Genomic DNA, 16,937 nt, shown 5'->3' with positions numbered 1-16,937 from the left:
CCTCTCCCAAATATATATTTCCATATTCTATAAGAAATGTACATGATAGATGCCTACCATTGCCATGCTTTTCTGTATCATTTAAAAAATAAAACATAATTTACAGTTGAATACAGGCATATTTGAAATTCTAGTGTAATATTTTTTAGTCCTTATCCCCCAAAGGAGAATCTACAAATGAGAATTTTGCCTATAAGTAGTTCCATGTTTATTGTTATTAATTGCTTTCTGCAACTTCTACAGCAAAGCAAAATATGTAATGATTTGGTGTTAAATTAAATGGGTTTGGAGGTCCTCTGCAATACTGTAATTTCATAGTAGTAAGATTGGATTCTGCAGAGGCTATTACTAAAATGGTCAAGCCAGTTTCTTCATTAAGGAAATACCTAGCCAGGTCTGCTAAGTATATACTTATTTACACTTGGGCCAAGATGTTGCAGTCGGAACGACTGCTCCTGGAAAGTGAGCTGTAGTGGGAAGACCTCTATTGTAGTTGCAGATTAACTCAGCAAGGTCTGAGTGCGAAAAGCAATATGATAGTCTTATCTGTGCTTTGGATGGAAGTATTAAAACCTGAGACATGAAAGCTAGGAGCTAAAGGGCACCTTCAACCTAGGTTATGGGAGCAAGAACGGAATGTCTAGGTGCACTTTTTTAATCACAAGAATACAAAGCTGAAAATTAATGAACTGCAGCTACAACATTATGTTCATTTTTCACATGGTCTAGTCCTTCTCCTGCCCACCCCCACATATTCTTAAGAGGGTCTCTTCTCTGGTCTTCAGAGAGTGGCTGAAGGTGGGGAGGCTGAAACAGCTCCTCCTTTCCTTCCACTCTGCAGTTTTAATCGCGCTAATGAGATTCCCTGCTGCAAAATGCTCCTAGGAAAATGGGGGGGGGGATGGAAAATGGCCCCTAGGAGTTGGCTCCTGTGAGGGCTGGATTTAGTTTTGATGAGGCCCTAAGCTACTGAAGGTAATGGGGCCCTTTATATGTCCAGCTGTCCTTTGTCAACAACAAATTGTTGCTGTTTTTTTGTGTTGGAATATATGCTATGTGGTAATTTATGGACCTAGGTGAAGGTAAAGGGACCCCTGACCATTAGGTCCAGTCATGACCGACTCTGGGGTTGCGCTGCTCATCTCGCTTTATTGGCCAAGGGAGCTGGCGTTTGTCCGCAGCTTCTGGGTCATGTGGCCAGCATGACTAAGCTGCTTCTGGCGAACCAGAGCAGTGCACGGAAACACTGTTTACCTTCCCGCTGGAGTGGTACCCATTTATCTACTTGCACTTTGTGCTTTCGAACTGCTAGGTTGGCAGGAGCTAGGACCGAACAATGGGAGCTCACCCCGTCGCAGGAATTTGAACCGCCGACCTTCTGATCGGCAAGTCCTAGGCTCACCCGCATCCTTCCATTTATGGACCTAATAGGTATCTAAAGCCATTTTTCACATTAACAAAATACGTATTTTATCAAAGTAATTGTTGAACAGAAATACAATTAAGTATACATTCAGCTGTGCTGCACTGCAGTGCCCCCATGCAACCAGTCCATGCAGAATGTAGCCACCCTATATATAGAAATGAGCAAACCAGTGATACTTTAGGGCAGTGTTTCCCAACCGGTGTTCCGCGGCACACTAGTGTGCCGTGAGATGTTGCCTGGTGTGCCGCGAGATGTTGCCTGGAGGGAGGCGGGCGAGGGCATTTGCTTCCCGGAGGACTTGTGGGAAGCCGCCCCTTCCCTGGGCGACGCGCCGCCTCGCGACTCCGGAGTCAGTCCCGAGGGCTCTCGGAGGGACTCGCGAGCGACGGCGCGGCGGCTCCGGGGCGCGCTCAGCCGGGCCGCCGCGCGCCCCCGCGCAGCCCCTGCTGCAGCTGCCCGGCGTGGAGCGCAACGCTTGGAGGCGCCCAGGTAGGGCCGAGCCGGGCGGGGGCAGGGAGGTCTCGGTCTGCTGCGGGCGCAGGAGGGCGAGCGGGAGAGGGGGAGCCGTCGGGTCTCCTGGAAGGAAGCGAGGCGGCGGCTGAGGGGGATGCAGCCCCGTCCCCAGCAACAGGCGCTCCTCGAAGTGAGGCCACAAGTCGGGGCTCGGACAGGGCCTGGAAGCAGCGGCTCCGGCTCTTGGGAGCGGAGAAGGGGACTTCGAAAGCGGCCTGGAGGAGAAAAGCCCCGATGCAGCGAGAGCGGGGAGCGTGCTGCCTTGTCCAGGCCTCCTCGCTTTGTGCCGTCCGCTGCCGGGAGCAGGACACGGGGGCTCCTCGTTCGCATGCCTTCCCGGGTGATCGGTGAGGGTTAGGGTTAGGGTCCCTCAGTCCCTCGCTTTGCTGCCTCCTCCCCCCCCACCCCCAAAGCTTGGAGGTTCCCCGGCAAGGGGGAGGGAAAAAATTGAAAGTTACACTTTCGTGCGTCCCTCCCGGCGTGACGCTGCGCGCTGACGTCACGGGGCTGTAATGGTGGTGTGCCTCGAGATTTTTTTCATCAAACAAGTGTGCCTTTGCCCAAAAAAGGTTGGGAAACACTGCTTTAGGGAGCAGGCAGGGCCCATTACATACATCACAGGAGCCTACACAACACAAAACACTGTTACTGTATGTAGGTTTTATTTTATTTGCTTTTTATCTTATATTTTGGAAATGTACATCCAGGGTTTTTTTCCTTTAAATTTTTAGGGGGCCCCAAAAGAGTGGGGCCCTAAGCTATAGCATGTTTCGTTTATACGTAAATCTGGCACTGCTGCTATGGACTTAACCTATATTAATAGGTATGTCTCGGGTCAGCCTCTTGAGGCACCGTAATCCGGTTCCCTCCAGCCGCGTTCTTTCTTGAGAGAACCATCTCGGCTCCTTTAATGATCTCCCCTCGAGAACCAGAACCCTGCGAGACGTGTGTGTATGTGTTCGGTGTTTGTGCGGGGGAAAGCAGCAAAAGGTTCTGTCAGAACGAGCGAAGGAACTCCGAGCCATCTTCGCTCCATTTCCCTCCCTCGCGCCGCCGCCGCCGCAACGTTATTCCCGCCAAGAGAGCGGCGGGACGGGGGGGGGGGCGCCCGGCCGCCATTTTGTTTCGCCGACGGACAATGCTGCGAAAGCTCCGCCGGGCAGCCACGGCCTCTCTGCTGGCGCTCCTGGGGCTGCTCAACACGCCCAGAAACGTCACGTCTCTCTTGTCCATGGAGGGTGAGCCCGGCTTTCTCTCCCTCCAGCCGCCCTTTCCACGTTCTCCGCGCGCTGCGCTCGAGCCGCCAAAAAAGACAGGGGTGGAACTGCGCGTGCGCGTGGGAGGCAGCGAAGGAAGGAGGGGCGGGGATTTCCTCGGAAAGTCCTTGAGAGGACTGGGATTTGCTCTCAAATCGAGCGGGCGGGCGAGGCCTGTGGATCCGCCGTGAGGAGGATCTGGCGGAGGCATTGGGGTCCCCGTGGAAGGACCCATCGCGGCCTCAGGAACCAGAGAAATGTGATTGTTATCCCCAACCCCAACAAATGTTCTCTTTCCAGCAAGCTGTCGCTGGGCGGCTCGAAACGGAGGGGTGTTTTTTATATTATTATTATTAGTGTTTTATATTATTATTTTATCATCATCATCTTAAAAACCATAAAATAATACATCTTGGGCTCCCATCTCATTAAAAGGAAGGGATACAACAACTGGAAAGGCTAAAATGTGTATACTTCAAGCATTCCAAAATATGTTACCCACCCCAAACACAGGAAGGTGCTTGCGTGTAAACTTTATTGCGTGAGGCACTCCAGAGTGGCTAGTGAGGTCTGCAAGTTGGGTTTCTGCTTCGGTTTTTGTAGCATAAAAAGGCCAAAACTATTGTGTAAGGAACGCCAGAGTGGCTAGTTAGGTCTGCAAGTTGGTTTTTTATTTTTGTATTATAAGTAGGCCAGAACTATTGTGTGAGGAACTCCAGAGTGGATTGTTAGGTCTGTAAGTTTATTTGTTTTTGTTTGTTTTTGTATTATTAAAAAGATCAAAACTAGGATATTTATGGTAACTTGTTTCCCAGTATGTGTAACAGAGTGTTTAAATCCTGTTCAACACCTTGTGAAATCTGTGTAAGCATGAGATAGATTTCACAGCAGAGTAGAAAGGGTAGCAACAAAGAGGTTGGCTGGGTGGTAGAAGGTCTGCATGAAACGAGGCAGCAACCTTCGAGGCTGATTTGTTTTGGGGGGCATAAACCTTCAATGGTCAGTGTGTAGTTCAATCAGATTTGGGAAAGCAGGGTATAAATAATAAATAATTATTATTACTTGGAAATTGAAGTCCCCTCCTTCCTAAAGTGCTTCCATGGAGGATGCTATTGCTTAATAGACACAGTGACGCAAGTAGGCAGTGGAGCATTTGCTTCCGAGTTAAAATAGTGCTCTAGATTTGGCAGCTCATGAGTGGCATTCATTCTTTAGGCTTCATCCCTCTGCAACGTTAGCTTGGAGTAAGCCCTACTGAAGCATGGAACATTGGCCTCTTGTGAACTATGTCCCAGAGAGTAGTTGTGTTAGTCTTTTCCAGCAGAAAGGACAATGGATCTTGTGGCAGCTTAAAAAAAATAACACCTTTATTGTGGCAGAAGCTTTCACGGACTAAAAATCACTTCAGTGGATGCATTGAGTGTTATGAAGGGCAGAAGGAGGGGTAGAATTTTAATACAACAACTACTACTAATAATAATAGCATTTAAAGATTATTTAGAAAGTCTGGAAGAAGGGGCAGTAGTTATGGTTAAGACTAGGCATCCCCAAACTCGGTCCTTCAGATGTTTTGGGACTACAACTCCCATCACCTCGTACTTACGGGACCGCCTCTCCTGGTATGCCCCACGGAGAGCCTCAAGGTCCATAAATAACAACACCCTAGTGGTCCCAGGCCCTAAGGAAGTTAGATTGGCTTCAACCAGAGCCAGGGCCTTTTCAACTCTGGTGGAACGCTCTGCCTCATGAGACCAGGGCCCTGCAGGATCTGATTTCTTTCCGCAGGGCCTGTAAGACAGAGTTGTTCCGCCTGGCCTTTGGCTTGGAGCCAATTTGATTCCCTCCCTCCCTCTCTTTCTTTTTTCTTTTCCTTCTCCTCCTGCGATGAGGCTACATTTTAATATTTTAATGTTCCATTATTTTAATGTTGTATTTTATTTTTGTTTTTAAGTTGTAATGATTCATCTTGTTTTTATTATTGCTTGTAAGCCGCTCTGAGCCCGGCCTTGGCTAGGTGGCTAGGGAGAGCGGGGTATAAAAAAATTATTATTATTATTATTATTATTATTATTATTATTATTTATTATCATCATCCCTAGCTAACAGGACCAATGGTCAGGGATGATGGGAATTGTAGTCCAAAACATCTGGAGGGCCGAGTTTGGGGATGCCTGTAAGACCATCATCCTTTGTGGACTAACCTCCAATCTTCAGAGTTTGGGTGAACATGTTGGCAACCCCTTTGCTGTAGTAGTGATGTTAATTGATGCCAGATCAGTCCAAATAAGTCATCTGTTTTCCATGGGGGTGCCCAAGGTGGCATGTATTACTGAGACCAGGTGGGTTAGCTGAGCAGACCATATTTATCCTAGCTTTGTCCCCCAAGGTTCTTGGTGCAGAACCAGGCCAGGTCAGACGGGAGGGGAGAGATGCTGCTGACCATTAAAATTCCATTGTCCTCACCAGGAAGCCAGTGTGCTCTGTAACTGATAAGAGGGTTTGTTCCTGGATTTGGGCCCTTGAGATAGAATAAGATACTATTGATGTACTGCCCATCCCGCTGCCCTGCAGTCTTTCTAGCTGAGGTGGTCTCAGAGGTCATGTTGGAGAACATTTCACTGTTGCGTTGGAAGACTTCAGTGTCCATGCCGAAGCTGCATTTACTGGGCCCACGGAGGATTTCATGACCTCCATGACAACCATGGGGTTTCTCAGTACATCAAGGTTCAACTCATGTTGCGGGGCATAGCCCAGATCTGATTTTTGTGACAGAAGGTACAGTGGTGCCCCGCAAGACGAATGCCTCGCAAGACGGAAAACTCGCTAGACGAAAGAGTTTTCCGTTTTGGAGGTGCTTCGCAAAACGAATTTCCTATGGGCTTGCTTCGCAAGACGACAATGTCTTGCAAGTTCCTGCGGGGGTTTTTTTCCTTTCCCCCCCTCTTTTCTAAGCCACTAAGCCGCTTATCAGCTGATCCGATCAGCCGATAAACCGCTAATAGCGCTAATCCGCTAATCCGTCAATGGGCTTGCTTCGCAAGACGAAAATACCGCTAGACGAAGAGAATCACAGAACGGATTCTTTTCGTCTTGCGAGGCACCACTGTATTGTGGATTTGTGGTGAACTGTTTATCATGGATGAATACTTTTTTGGTGTGCTTTGGACTGGTAGCAGCAAGATCGCCGTGTAAGGGTGGGGGGTTAAGATGGTCCACCCCTGGAGACTTATGGAATCCAAAAGATTCCTGAATGCTTCGTGGGATTTTCTGACTCACATGGTTAGTGCTGCTGTTGAAGCTCTGGTTGGCCACAGGTTTTCATAGTCTGGTTATTTCCAAGTAGGGCTATTGTAATACATGCCTTTGAAAATGGTCTGGAAGTTGCAACTGGTGCAGAATGCTGATGCCAGAGTTCTAGCTGAATGCCCCAGGGTATCCTCTATAAATTCTGAAACAATTGCACTGCTTGTCTATTGTCTTCCAGGCCTAATTTAAGCTGTACAAATTTAAAAGTTAACCTGAATGCCCTAGGCTCCAAGTATCTGAAAGTGTGCCTCCTCCCATACTGACCTGCATGAATTTTAAAATCTACGTGGGAAGCCCTGAGGCTTATGGAATAGGGGTCTGTGGACCATCTTTCTCTGCAGTGGCTGCTCTTCTTTGGAACAGTCTCTCCTTTAGTAGTGCTATGGAACCTTTGAAATTATATTGTTGCTGATGGTTTCATTTGTTACTGAGTTCCGTATATTGTTTTAGAGTGTTTCAATTTCAATTTTTAACTTTTGGTTTGGATTGTGTATATTTCCAACCTAGGACCTTTGGGTAATAACATAAAAATTTACGACACAGTCCAGTCATTGTTCATAGTGTTTCATCATCTGAAGCATCATCTGAATCATCATCTGAAACATCAAAATTCTGGTGGGCTCCACAATGTCGGAGTGGGCATTTAAGGATAATCACGTTGATGGCCCTAGACTCCTTGCCATTCCTCAGTGAGACCAGGACCTCAACAGGGGTGTCAGACATGCCAATCAGAAAATCCCATACAGCAGGGGACCCCAGACTGTGGCCAATGGACCATGAATGATAGGAGCACTGTCTGTGAACAGTGGGTGCAAAGACTGTGTCATCATTCTTAGAACCCAGGGATCCAGTCTGGCCACAAGGTGAGCTGGAAGTGGACCAGAAGTAATGGGAGGAAGACACTTGGAAAGGGTTCTAAGGAATACAAATTGTAATACAATACAATGAAGTACAGTATATGAAAAAAGAAGCAAGGAAAGTGCAGTTAAAAATCAGGCATCATTTAGCAAATTGCATCACATTTACAACAACAGGCAGAAAAAATAAGTGGTCCACTAAGACCTTCAGCAACTTTCAAGTGGTCTGGGGTGAGAGGTTTGGGAACCAATGCCCTAAATAATTCCTTATCATCTGTAAATTTCTTAACCTGCCCCTCACCTTTACAGGGGGGAACCATCACTGCCAGACCTAACTCACCAAGAAATGGTGTCTATCTTTATTATTTATTTAAGACATTTATATACCACTTAATTATTTGCATTTCTAAATGGTATATATAAAGACCAGCCACAGAAAATGGGTCCAGAGGGTGGGTGCATAACAAAGGTGCTAACACCTCCAACCACAGAGACAAAACCAGTCCACTCTGTGGCAAAAGCCAGATTGTGATCCACAACGTGTGTCAAAGGGGTAAGTGATTCAAAAGTTTGCAGTCTTGCATAAACTCTCCAGAGACAGAAGCGCTACGGCAAACTGGTCGGTTTATAACAATGATCCCTTAGATCTACTTTTAAGTTTGTTTTGGTCAATGGATTGGTGTGTATTAACAGAACATTTACATTCATGGCATCTCATCAGTATATCTGTGTTTTGATTTCTAGACTGCGGAACAAGGCCTCTTATGGATGAGGAAAAAACAGAGTCTCGGATTATAGGTGGACATGATGCCATGGTTGGATCTTGGCCATGGCAAGTTAGCCTTCAGCATTATACCATTGGCCTAGGATATTTCCATCTGTGTGGTGGAAGTTTAATTACAAACAACACGGTGTTGACAGCAGCACACTGCGTTAAAAAAAATAGGCATGTATCTATTCTAAAGTGTGAGAAAGGTGTACTGATATTTTTTTTAAGCACTTGGTGAATATTCAGAATTCATGGGAGTGGGGACATATTTCAAGGAGGAGTGGGAGAGGAAATGAGACACTGGGACTTCAGGAATACATTTCTCCTCTCATCCTCCCAAAATCTTTTCCCACCCAACAACACAGCAGTAAATGACTGGATGTTTCCTTTTTTAATACTATATAGTTTGGTAGTTAAAACAGTGTGACAAAGTAGATTTTTCATCTCCTGGTGCTCTTCCCCTCTGCTCCCCTTGGCACTTATCAGAAGCCTCTCAGGTCTGCAAGGTGAAGAGGGAAATGGAAGCAGGGGAAGAATTATGAGATTATTTCAGTTGTGTGTACTTCTCCTTTATTACAGTAGGGTTACAGTTTCAAGCATAAGTTCATGTTTCAAGAAACTCATTGCACGGAATACAATCTAATCTATTTTAGGGTACGCAAGTACGGAGGGCACTAATGTCCTCCCATTTCCAAATTACAGTATGCCGAGGTGTTTTTTCCCCTACTTTGGCAGCAGGCATACATGCTGATTCCGCAAAGTGTTGATGCAACTGCACTCAAGCTTCAAAATATGCTTGTCATGCAGCATGGGTTATCAGCTACTCTTTTGTAGCTGACACATGCCCAAAATCTTGGTGTAGAATTATTTTTTGCAGTTCTTCGGCTTCTAACCTTAGTATTTGTAACTCTGTGGGGAGTCATCCTCATTATTCTTACTCTGGTTTTCAGGGGTGGAGATTTTATTTAATTCTGAATACATAGGTTAGAATTCAACATCACAGAGATTTGACTGTTCTGTTACTACAAGTATTTCTGCACGCTGGAGGGAACAATATCCTCCTCCCACATGCTGTTCTGGAGATTTTTCTGAACTTCCAGACTGAGGGGAGCTCCCTTACACTTACATTTTTGCACTGGCTTCCGCTAGTGCTCCAAGTTACTTGAATCCAACTTGTAGCTTCCATTTTTATTTTATTTATATACTATCTTCTATTTAGATAATTTCATTATGGTTCACAGTAGAGTTATTAAGACCAGTACATTAAAGCAATAAATAACAGCAGCGCCCAAAAAACCAAACAAAAACAGAGCTAGCTAATACAAATGATCTGAGAGAACCATTTTTCAACAAGCCCCATGAGCACATCTCTATTGGTGCTTGTCTTATTTCAGAGCTGTGGTGAGTCCATAGGGTCAATGGCACAACAGGGGGGGGAATCCCATACTTAAAGCAAGATGGACCTTAGCAGATGACAGTTTGGCTAGGAAGGTCTTGCCTGCAGATCTCGGTGACCTGGAGATTCACATTGGAGAAGGGATAATTGTTATCATAAGACCAGTCCAGAGGCAGAGACAGGCAGACAACTTAAAAAGTTGCTGTGCTTATTGATAAGTCCATCATGATAAGATTTTGGGGGAGTTGTGTGCAAATGGAATTATTGGGGCATGTTTCAAGGTTGCTTTGATCAATGTGAGGCCCATCAGCTTAGATGATTTTAAAAGTGCATGAGACAAATTTATGGAGGATATGTCTGTCAATTGTGAATAGTCATACTGAGCAGGGCTCATGCTGCTTCCAGATGCAGAGGCACTATACCTGAGTACCAATTGCTGAGCAGCAACTGTAGGTTCTGCTTGTGAGCTTCCTACAGGCAACCATCTGATTGGCTGTTATAGGACATGATTTGGTTTGATCTAGCAGGATTCCTCTTATGCATATATGCTTTTACTGGTTATATTACTATTACTGCAGAAACCTTTGTCATTCCCTCACCATTTGACTCTGGCTCCGTGCTTGATAGTTTTCCGCCAGGCTTGAAGTAACTATTCTAAAATAGTTACTGACTCTGATTTTGATTTTATTCTGTCCTAGGAACGCAGCCTTTTGGAGGGCTGTCATCGCCGTGCATCATCTTCATGCACACAACTATTATACTCGAAAGCGCCGGGTCAGTACAATCACGGTCCATTCTGATTATGATTCAGAAAGCTATGAAAATGATATTGCCTTGTTTACGCTAATAAAACATGTAAAATATAATAATTATATTCAGCCCGTCTGCATACCTGAAAATGATACTATTGACATGTACCCATGTTACATAGCTGGCTGGGGAAACACAAAGGAGAAAGGTAAATCTTCTACTTTTCCTTTAAACTAAACTATTGTTAAGAGTGAGAATTAGTTATTTCAAAAAGCTTCTTTGCCATTTGATGGTGTATTGCACAGAGGTAAACCTAGGTTTGGTTTGCCCGTTAGTGTACACAAGGAATTTCTGATAGTCGTGATGATTAATTTGGTTTTCGTATCCTTTCATTATATTTTTTAATGTACAATTAAAGTTTTTTAATATTTAATGTAATTGTGAAATGTTTCTCGCTCATCACCTTTTCTGGACACTGAACTGTAAAACAGGTGTTCAGGAAGTGTTATCAATATTAGCAGCCCTAACCCTGAGTCAGTTTTTCTGTCCGCAGTAATGATGTAAAATTTTAATCTTGTGTGCAGAATATTTACTGGCTAACCATGAGCAAACTGGACAGATTTCTTCAGAAGTATTTGCTCTTTTAATCCAGAAAAAGGAGTGTCATTTGTTGGGTCTGTAAATTCTTTAGCTGTGTTTATGTTTTTAAACTCTATACAGTGGTACCTCGGTTAAGTACTTAATTCGTTCCGGAGGTCCGTTCTTAACCTGAAACTGTTCTTAACCTGAAGCACCACTTTAGCTAATGGGGCCTCCTGCTGCTGCCGTGCTGCCGGAGCACAATTTCTGTTCTTATCCTGAAGCAAAGTTCTTAACCCGAGGTACTATTTCTGGGTTAGCGGAGTCTGTAACCTGAAGCGTATGTAACCCGAGGTACCACTGTATTAATCAAGATAAAAATATTTAACAGCTTATAACCAAGGTCAGAAAACACAAAATAAAAATTTACTCTGCGAGCATCAAATTTCTGCACTAAGAAAAGCTGGATTCTGCAAGGTCTGCAGACACACCCTCCAGATTTTGCTGAACTGCAACTCCCATTGGCCCTAGCCAGGATGGCCAGTGACAGGGGAGGATGGGAGTTGTAGTTCATCATCTGGCTGGCCAAAGGTTCTTTGTATATGATCTATTGCTTAGACAAAATATTTGTCATGCTTTCTGCATTTATCATATGAGGGCAGTATATGTACTTGTGCCTTGAACCTGCCATGTATTTGTCTCTATCATACTTTTCAGAAATACGGTAAGCACTCAGAAAGTCACTTCTCTGCTTTTTCAAAACTTGCCTGAGATTTGTGCACTTGAGAAAACTATACTTTAATTTTTAAGGTATTTGATCTAGTCTACAAAGCATATATCTTTTGTTATGACTCATAGCTGATGCAGGCATACCGAATTGGGTAAGCCACTGGGCTATATTTAAATGTATTAACCATACCCGGCAGACGCCTATGTACTGATAACCTAATGCACTTTGTTTTAATTCAACCTTGCTGGATAGGGAACACTGAAGGGCTGGTTTTAATTAATACCTCAAACCTTGAACCAATAACAAACAAGTTCAATAACACCTGAAATCATAGATTAAGAAGAAAACAAAATACTGTAATTAAAACACAGACACCCAAATCTCAATGTTGAGCATACACAGCTCCATATATACCTGGGGCCTGCGATGGCTAGCAAACAGAATTCATTACAAGTTCAGTAAGGATTTGTGAGCCTTATTCTGAAAATGAAGGTAGGTTTCATAGACCTACTTGGGAAATACAAACCTGGTTTATTAAGTTTAAGAGTTAGGCTAGCTTAAGCGGTTACCCAGCCAGGTTGCATACTTGACAACCTTGTTTCAGAATGTTAAATGCATTCTTCCAGCAGTTTTTTGTGCTTTCCTTTCAGGTGCTGGCAAATTAATATTACAAGAAGCTCAGGTAGACGTTTTTCCGCTGAGATTATGCAATAGATATGACTCGTATGCAGGGAGATTAACAGAAAACATGGTTTGTGCTGGCTCTCTGACTGGACGTGTTGATAGCTGCCAGGTAAAATGGAGAATATACAATAAGTAGTCAAAACATTCTGTCATGTAGTTGCTTGACTAATATATCAAAGCAATATATCAAAGTTGCTGGTAAATGAGGGGGAAATGAATCATTTTTATTTTAAGACATATTGCCAAAACATGCTGTCATACAATTATTTGTCCAGGCTTACTTACCGCTGTGTCAAAGTAGCACCAAAGTAGTTAATACATTTTGGAGGGAAATTAGTTGCTGTGAGAAAAATTGGGACATGAGAAACATCACAATAAAATTCAAGCAGCGACATAACTTCACCTTGTAAATCAGCATGAGGCACAGTACAAAACACAGCACATGAGTTCCTGACTGCAAATTCACAACTGAAGAAAGAAAAATAAATACAAAAGCAGAGGGGAATTGGAGGAAAAAGGGAATGTTCTTTCCTAATATGGATTCGAAGGATTATATAAATAAAGAAACCATCATCCTTGTTGAGGTTTAAAACATATCACGTTGTGAATACTAATATTAAAATAACGATGATGCAGTAATAATGTCATTTCTTTTATGGATATCTTCCCATGAAACATCCCAAAATTATTTAATGTCACCAATTGAAAAACTTCAACTTTAAAAGCATATTTAAACATATATAAAAACAGATCCAGACTGGGATAAAAATCTCCACTTAGAAAGCTTAAAAAGATGATAGAGACAGTGCTTGTTTGCTTTGTAATAGCAGCGAGATTCAAAGGGTAGGTTCCTACATCATATGAATGGGTCACCTGATGAAGTGGCATGTGCAAGAGACACTCCTTCAGAACGCAGCAATCATTTGGGTATATAAGGGGGTTAGGATTGTTGGTGTTCTGATTACCAAAGTTTAGGGTTATTGATAAAAGTACAGCTTTGCAGAAAAGGTAGGATGTTCATTTCCTTCCATTTGGAACACATTGGACCACTTTGCTTCCATCCGAAACAGACAACATGGAAGCAGGATGGTGCTGTCCTCCCACCTGTGTCACGTCTTGCTCTGATAGCTAAGATTAAATAGCCCTTTTGAGTCTTGAGTTGCTTTTCAGGGTCAGCTTATTACTTCCTTATATTATTACATGTATCTCTCATCTTTCCTCCAAGGGGTGGTGCACATGATTCTCCTATTCCTTTTCTCCCCACAACAACCCTGTGAGATAGGTTACGCTGAGCTTCATGACTGATTTGAGATTTAAACCCTGGTTTCCCAGGTCCTTCTCAACACACTAATCACTACACCACACTGTCTTATTGAAACTGTTGCTGGAATTCCTAAAGCATCCATGATCAAATTGTGTCAGCAAGGAAACCAAGGTAAGATACCCAAGTCAGGCTTTCTGGAGGTACTGTTTCTAGAAAAACGTGTTTTCTTTTGATAGTTCATGAGAGACATAACTCCAGATTGATTGGATCCCAATCCTGTTTCCTAAAACTTCAGAGTACCATATTTTTTCATGTTCCAGGGAGACAGCGGTGGACCTTTGATGTGTTATTTTCGAAATGTTAGCAGGTATTATCTGATAGGAATCACCAGTTTTGGGCTTGGTTGTGGCCGACCAAGATATCCAGGAATCTATGTTCGTACAGTTAATTACAAAAATTGGATAGATGCGCATTTAATTGCTAAGACCACCAATGTGAGCATTCGATGGATTCTGATCTATTGGATTGTTGCATGGACAGTCTTTTATATTCTATGAAGAGGCAAACTCTCTCTCCATTGTACTAGAGTGAACTTGGATTGCAAAATTGGAAGCAAAATTCTTCACTTTTATCAACAAATTTACCATATTCCCCCTTATAAATTAAATATACGTATATATCAGATGTTATTTAAAATATATGTGTTTAATGGTCTGTAAATCACATTATGAAATCATACTCTTCAAAATAAAACATGAAAATTAAGTTGAAAAAATAAGAACTGAATATGATCATTCAGTACACAATAAAAATGTTTTTGTCTTGATAGAAGAATTTTCAGAATTAAACCAATACTATCACAATATTTACATCTTATTTCTATGCTAGAATATCAGAGTTTGTGATAGATGGCAGATGTTGTCATATATACATAGCACTTTAAAATAAAACTTATGTTATACTTGTATACACATACTCCAGTGGAACACTTCCTCACTCAAATGAAGAACGGTTAAATATAAGAATCACATTTTCAAGGCTCTATCCTGCAAACAAAATTCATTGTGTTGAATTCTTAAAGTAAATCCACAGTGTTTTGAAGAAGTAGGGCCTAATGTATTGGACAGTTTTATCTTAATCATTGCTCCCTCTGCTGATTTGTTTATTGCAATGTAATCACACCATATTTCTTCTAAGCAGCTTTGTGTTAATCTTTTAAAAACGAAACACCAGCATCTGTTGTAGGGTGCAGTCTGTTAAATACTGACTAGGTGTTAGACTTTACACTAAAGGTGAACTTCTGAGTAAAAGTGCAATGCCTTGTACTGAAAAAGTTTGGTAAGCTAGTATTTTTTAAAGTTGAACAAAGGCCTGTATCACTTTAAAACTTCAGAACTCTCCATATATTGAATTTGGATTCCTTATTACTTGAAAAAAGAGAGGAGCAGTCACCCATTTCTTTTAAAAATATACACAAATCATTGAACTAAGCAGTTGTGTGAAGATTGTTACCTATGTGCAGGGCCCAGTAGATTTAATTTCTGTGACAGGAATGGTAGATGTAACATTGGACTTGCCATGAAGCTTCATTTTCTGCCAGGGATGGACGGGATCCTCAGATGGTCTGTCCCTTGTACTAAGCAGCACTACACAAATTATACCTCATGTTCAAGAGCAACCAAGCTGAACATGCCAAAGACGTAACAGCAAACCTCTAGAAACAGGAGAACATGGCCAAGCAAAAATAATTGTATTGTCCTGCCTAGTGGAGTGAGTGGAAGGGACAAACCATCCAAGGATTCTCTCCTCCATTGCAAGAAAATATGTTCTGTTAAATTATTATTTTAAAAGATACTGATGACCATAATAATCTGTGACCATCCACACAGCTGTTTTTATTTTTCCAATACTGCTACACGTCAACATGATATCAACTAGATCAATGTGCTACAACAGAACTATCCTTCCCTCCTCCCATCTTCCCTCCTCCTCCATTGTGGACCTCCTGCCCCATCCAAAGAATGCAAGACGGGTAATAGGCAACTCATTAAGTAGCTTTATGAAAAGAAGAAGGCTGAGCCAGAAACATGCCAGAATTTGCATGCATCCATCCTCCTGGTCAGCCTCATCCCAGTCCCCTGGCATGTGCTGGTCAATGTCCCTCCAACAAAAGAGAAAGCAGAGGGACAACTCAGCTATTTGTTTCTTTGATGGGACAATCCCATGAAGCTTTTGCCGTGCAGTTGCGTCCATACTGGCACTGCATATAGTGCTGGATGAAGCTTGACCCGAAGCTCAGCCTTCTGTGGTTCCTACACAGAAAACCCACCTCCTATAGCTCTCTGCAGTGTGGTGGGCATGCCACTGGTACTGAAGGAGCTTCGGCTGGGCAGTTTTCTTCATTCATAAATGAAATAAAAAATAAAATGGGGGAGGAACTGTGCCTGGCAGCTGCTTGGGAAAGGAGGAATCGGAAGTGATTACTGTAAATCAAATCGCTGGTAATGCTGTATCTTGGTGCTCGACTCCACGCTTTGCATTGCGACAGGGGCCAGCTTCGATCCCAGGCACCTCCAACAATGGTCTGTCTCAGTGTTCCCTATAAGGCAGCCAAAACAGTACTTCCCATCCCTGTTGCCTTAAGCTCCCTGAGGTCCAGCTCCGAGGGCCTTCTGGAGTTTCCCTCCCTGCAATAAGTGAGGTTACAGGGAACCAGGCAGAGGGCCTTCTTGGTAGTGGCGTCCGCCCTGTGGAATGCCCTCTCATCAGATGTCAAGGAAATAAACAACTAACTTTAAGAAGACATCTGAAGGCAGCCCTGTTTAGGGAGGTTTTTAATGTTTGGTGTTTGTGCTTTTAATATTCTGTTGGGAGCTGCCCAGAGTGGCTGGGGAAAGCTAGCCAGATGGGCCGGGTATAAATAATTTATTTTTTATTGAATTTATATACCACCCTATACCCAGAGGTCTCAGGATGGTTCACAGAAAAGATCACAATATATAAAATCAAAATAACAATAACCCAATAACACCCCCCCCAAAGAGCCACATTTTAAATGTGTATAGGATTCCAATCAGGTCAACCAAAGGCCTGGTTAAAAAGAAATGTTTTTGCCTGGCACCTAAATGTAGATGTCAGGTGAACTTCCCTGCATTTCACAGACTTAATTATCAGCAAAACCACACCCGTCAAGAAAATGTGTAAGGGCCATCAGCCTGATATGATGATGACGGTTTTACTTATCTATTTGTTATGTATATATTTACAAAGTACACCACCTTTCCTCCTGGTAGCTACTCTGAACGTTGCAAAAGCCAGCTTTCCCCAACTCGTTGTTAATACGCAAGTCCTGCACCTGAACCCTGTCAGCTAGTTATTATAAGAAGTGCTGAAGGATTGGGGTCGGT

General features: G+C 43.1%; 1 protein-coding gene and 1 long non-coding RNA gene across 2 annotated transcripts; one reads left to right on the top strand and one right to left on the bottom strand.

Moving 5' to 3' along the window:
• Nucleotides 1–3,042: 3,042 nt before the first annotated feature.
• Nucleotides 3,043–15,491, top strand: LOC310700568 (transmembrane protease serine 12-like). The gene is made up of 5 exons (XM_083490452.1): nucleotides 3,043–3,177; nucleotides 8,103–8,304; nucleotides 10,222–10,481; nucleotides 12,233–12,375; nucleotides 13,851–15,491. The coding sequence occupies exons 1-5, from the start codon at nucleotides 3,078–3,080 to the stop codon at nucleotides 14,085–14,087; spliced, it is 942 nt and encodes a 313-aa protein (XP_083346578.1). The 5' UTR covers nucleotides 3,043–3,077; the 3' UTR covers nucleotides 14,088–15,491.
• Nucleotides 14,220–16,931, bottom strand: LOC310700751. The gene is made up of 2 exons (XR_014522789.1): nucleotides 16,809–16,931; nucleotides 14,220–14,576 (listed from the first exon to the last, which is right to left on the bottom strand). It is a non-coding gene; the product is annotated as an uncharacterized lncRNA (long non-coding RNA).
• Between the last annotated feature and the right edge of the window lie 6 nt (nucleotides 16,932–16,937).

Source organism: Podarcis liolepis (assembly GCF_965112155.1).
Source record: "Podarcis liolepis genome assembly, chromosome: 2".
NCBI classification, from domain to species: domain Eukaryota; kingdom Metazoa; phylum Chordata; class Lepidosauria; order Squamata; family Lacertidae; genus Podarcis; species Podarcis liolepis.
The sequence above is the reverse complement of the archived record's forward strand: the minus strand, read 5'-3'. Positions and strand labels throughout refer to the sequence as shown.

Bases quoted from the DNA above. Each gene is read 5' to 3' on its own strand.
- LOC310700568 (XM_083490452.1), top strand. From the start codon at position 3,078: ATGCTGCGAAAGCTCCGCCGGGCAGCCACGGCCTCTCTGCTGGCGCTC. The intron at 3,178-8,102 runs GTGAGCCCGGCT...TTTGATTTCTAG, and splicing joins GTCTCTCTTGTCCATGGAGG to ACTGCGGAACAAGGCCTCTT. The intron at 10,482-12,232 runs GTAAATCTTCTA...CTTTCCTTTCAG, and splicing joins GGGAAACACAAAGGAGAAAG to GTGCTGGCAAATTAATATTA.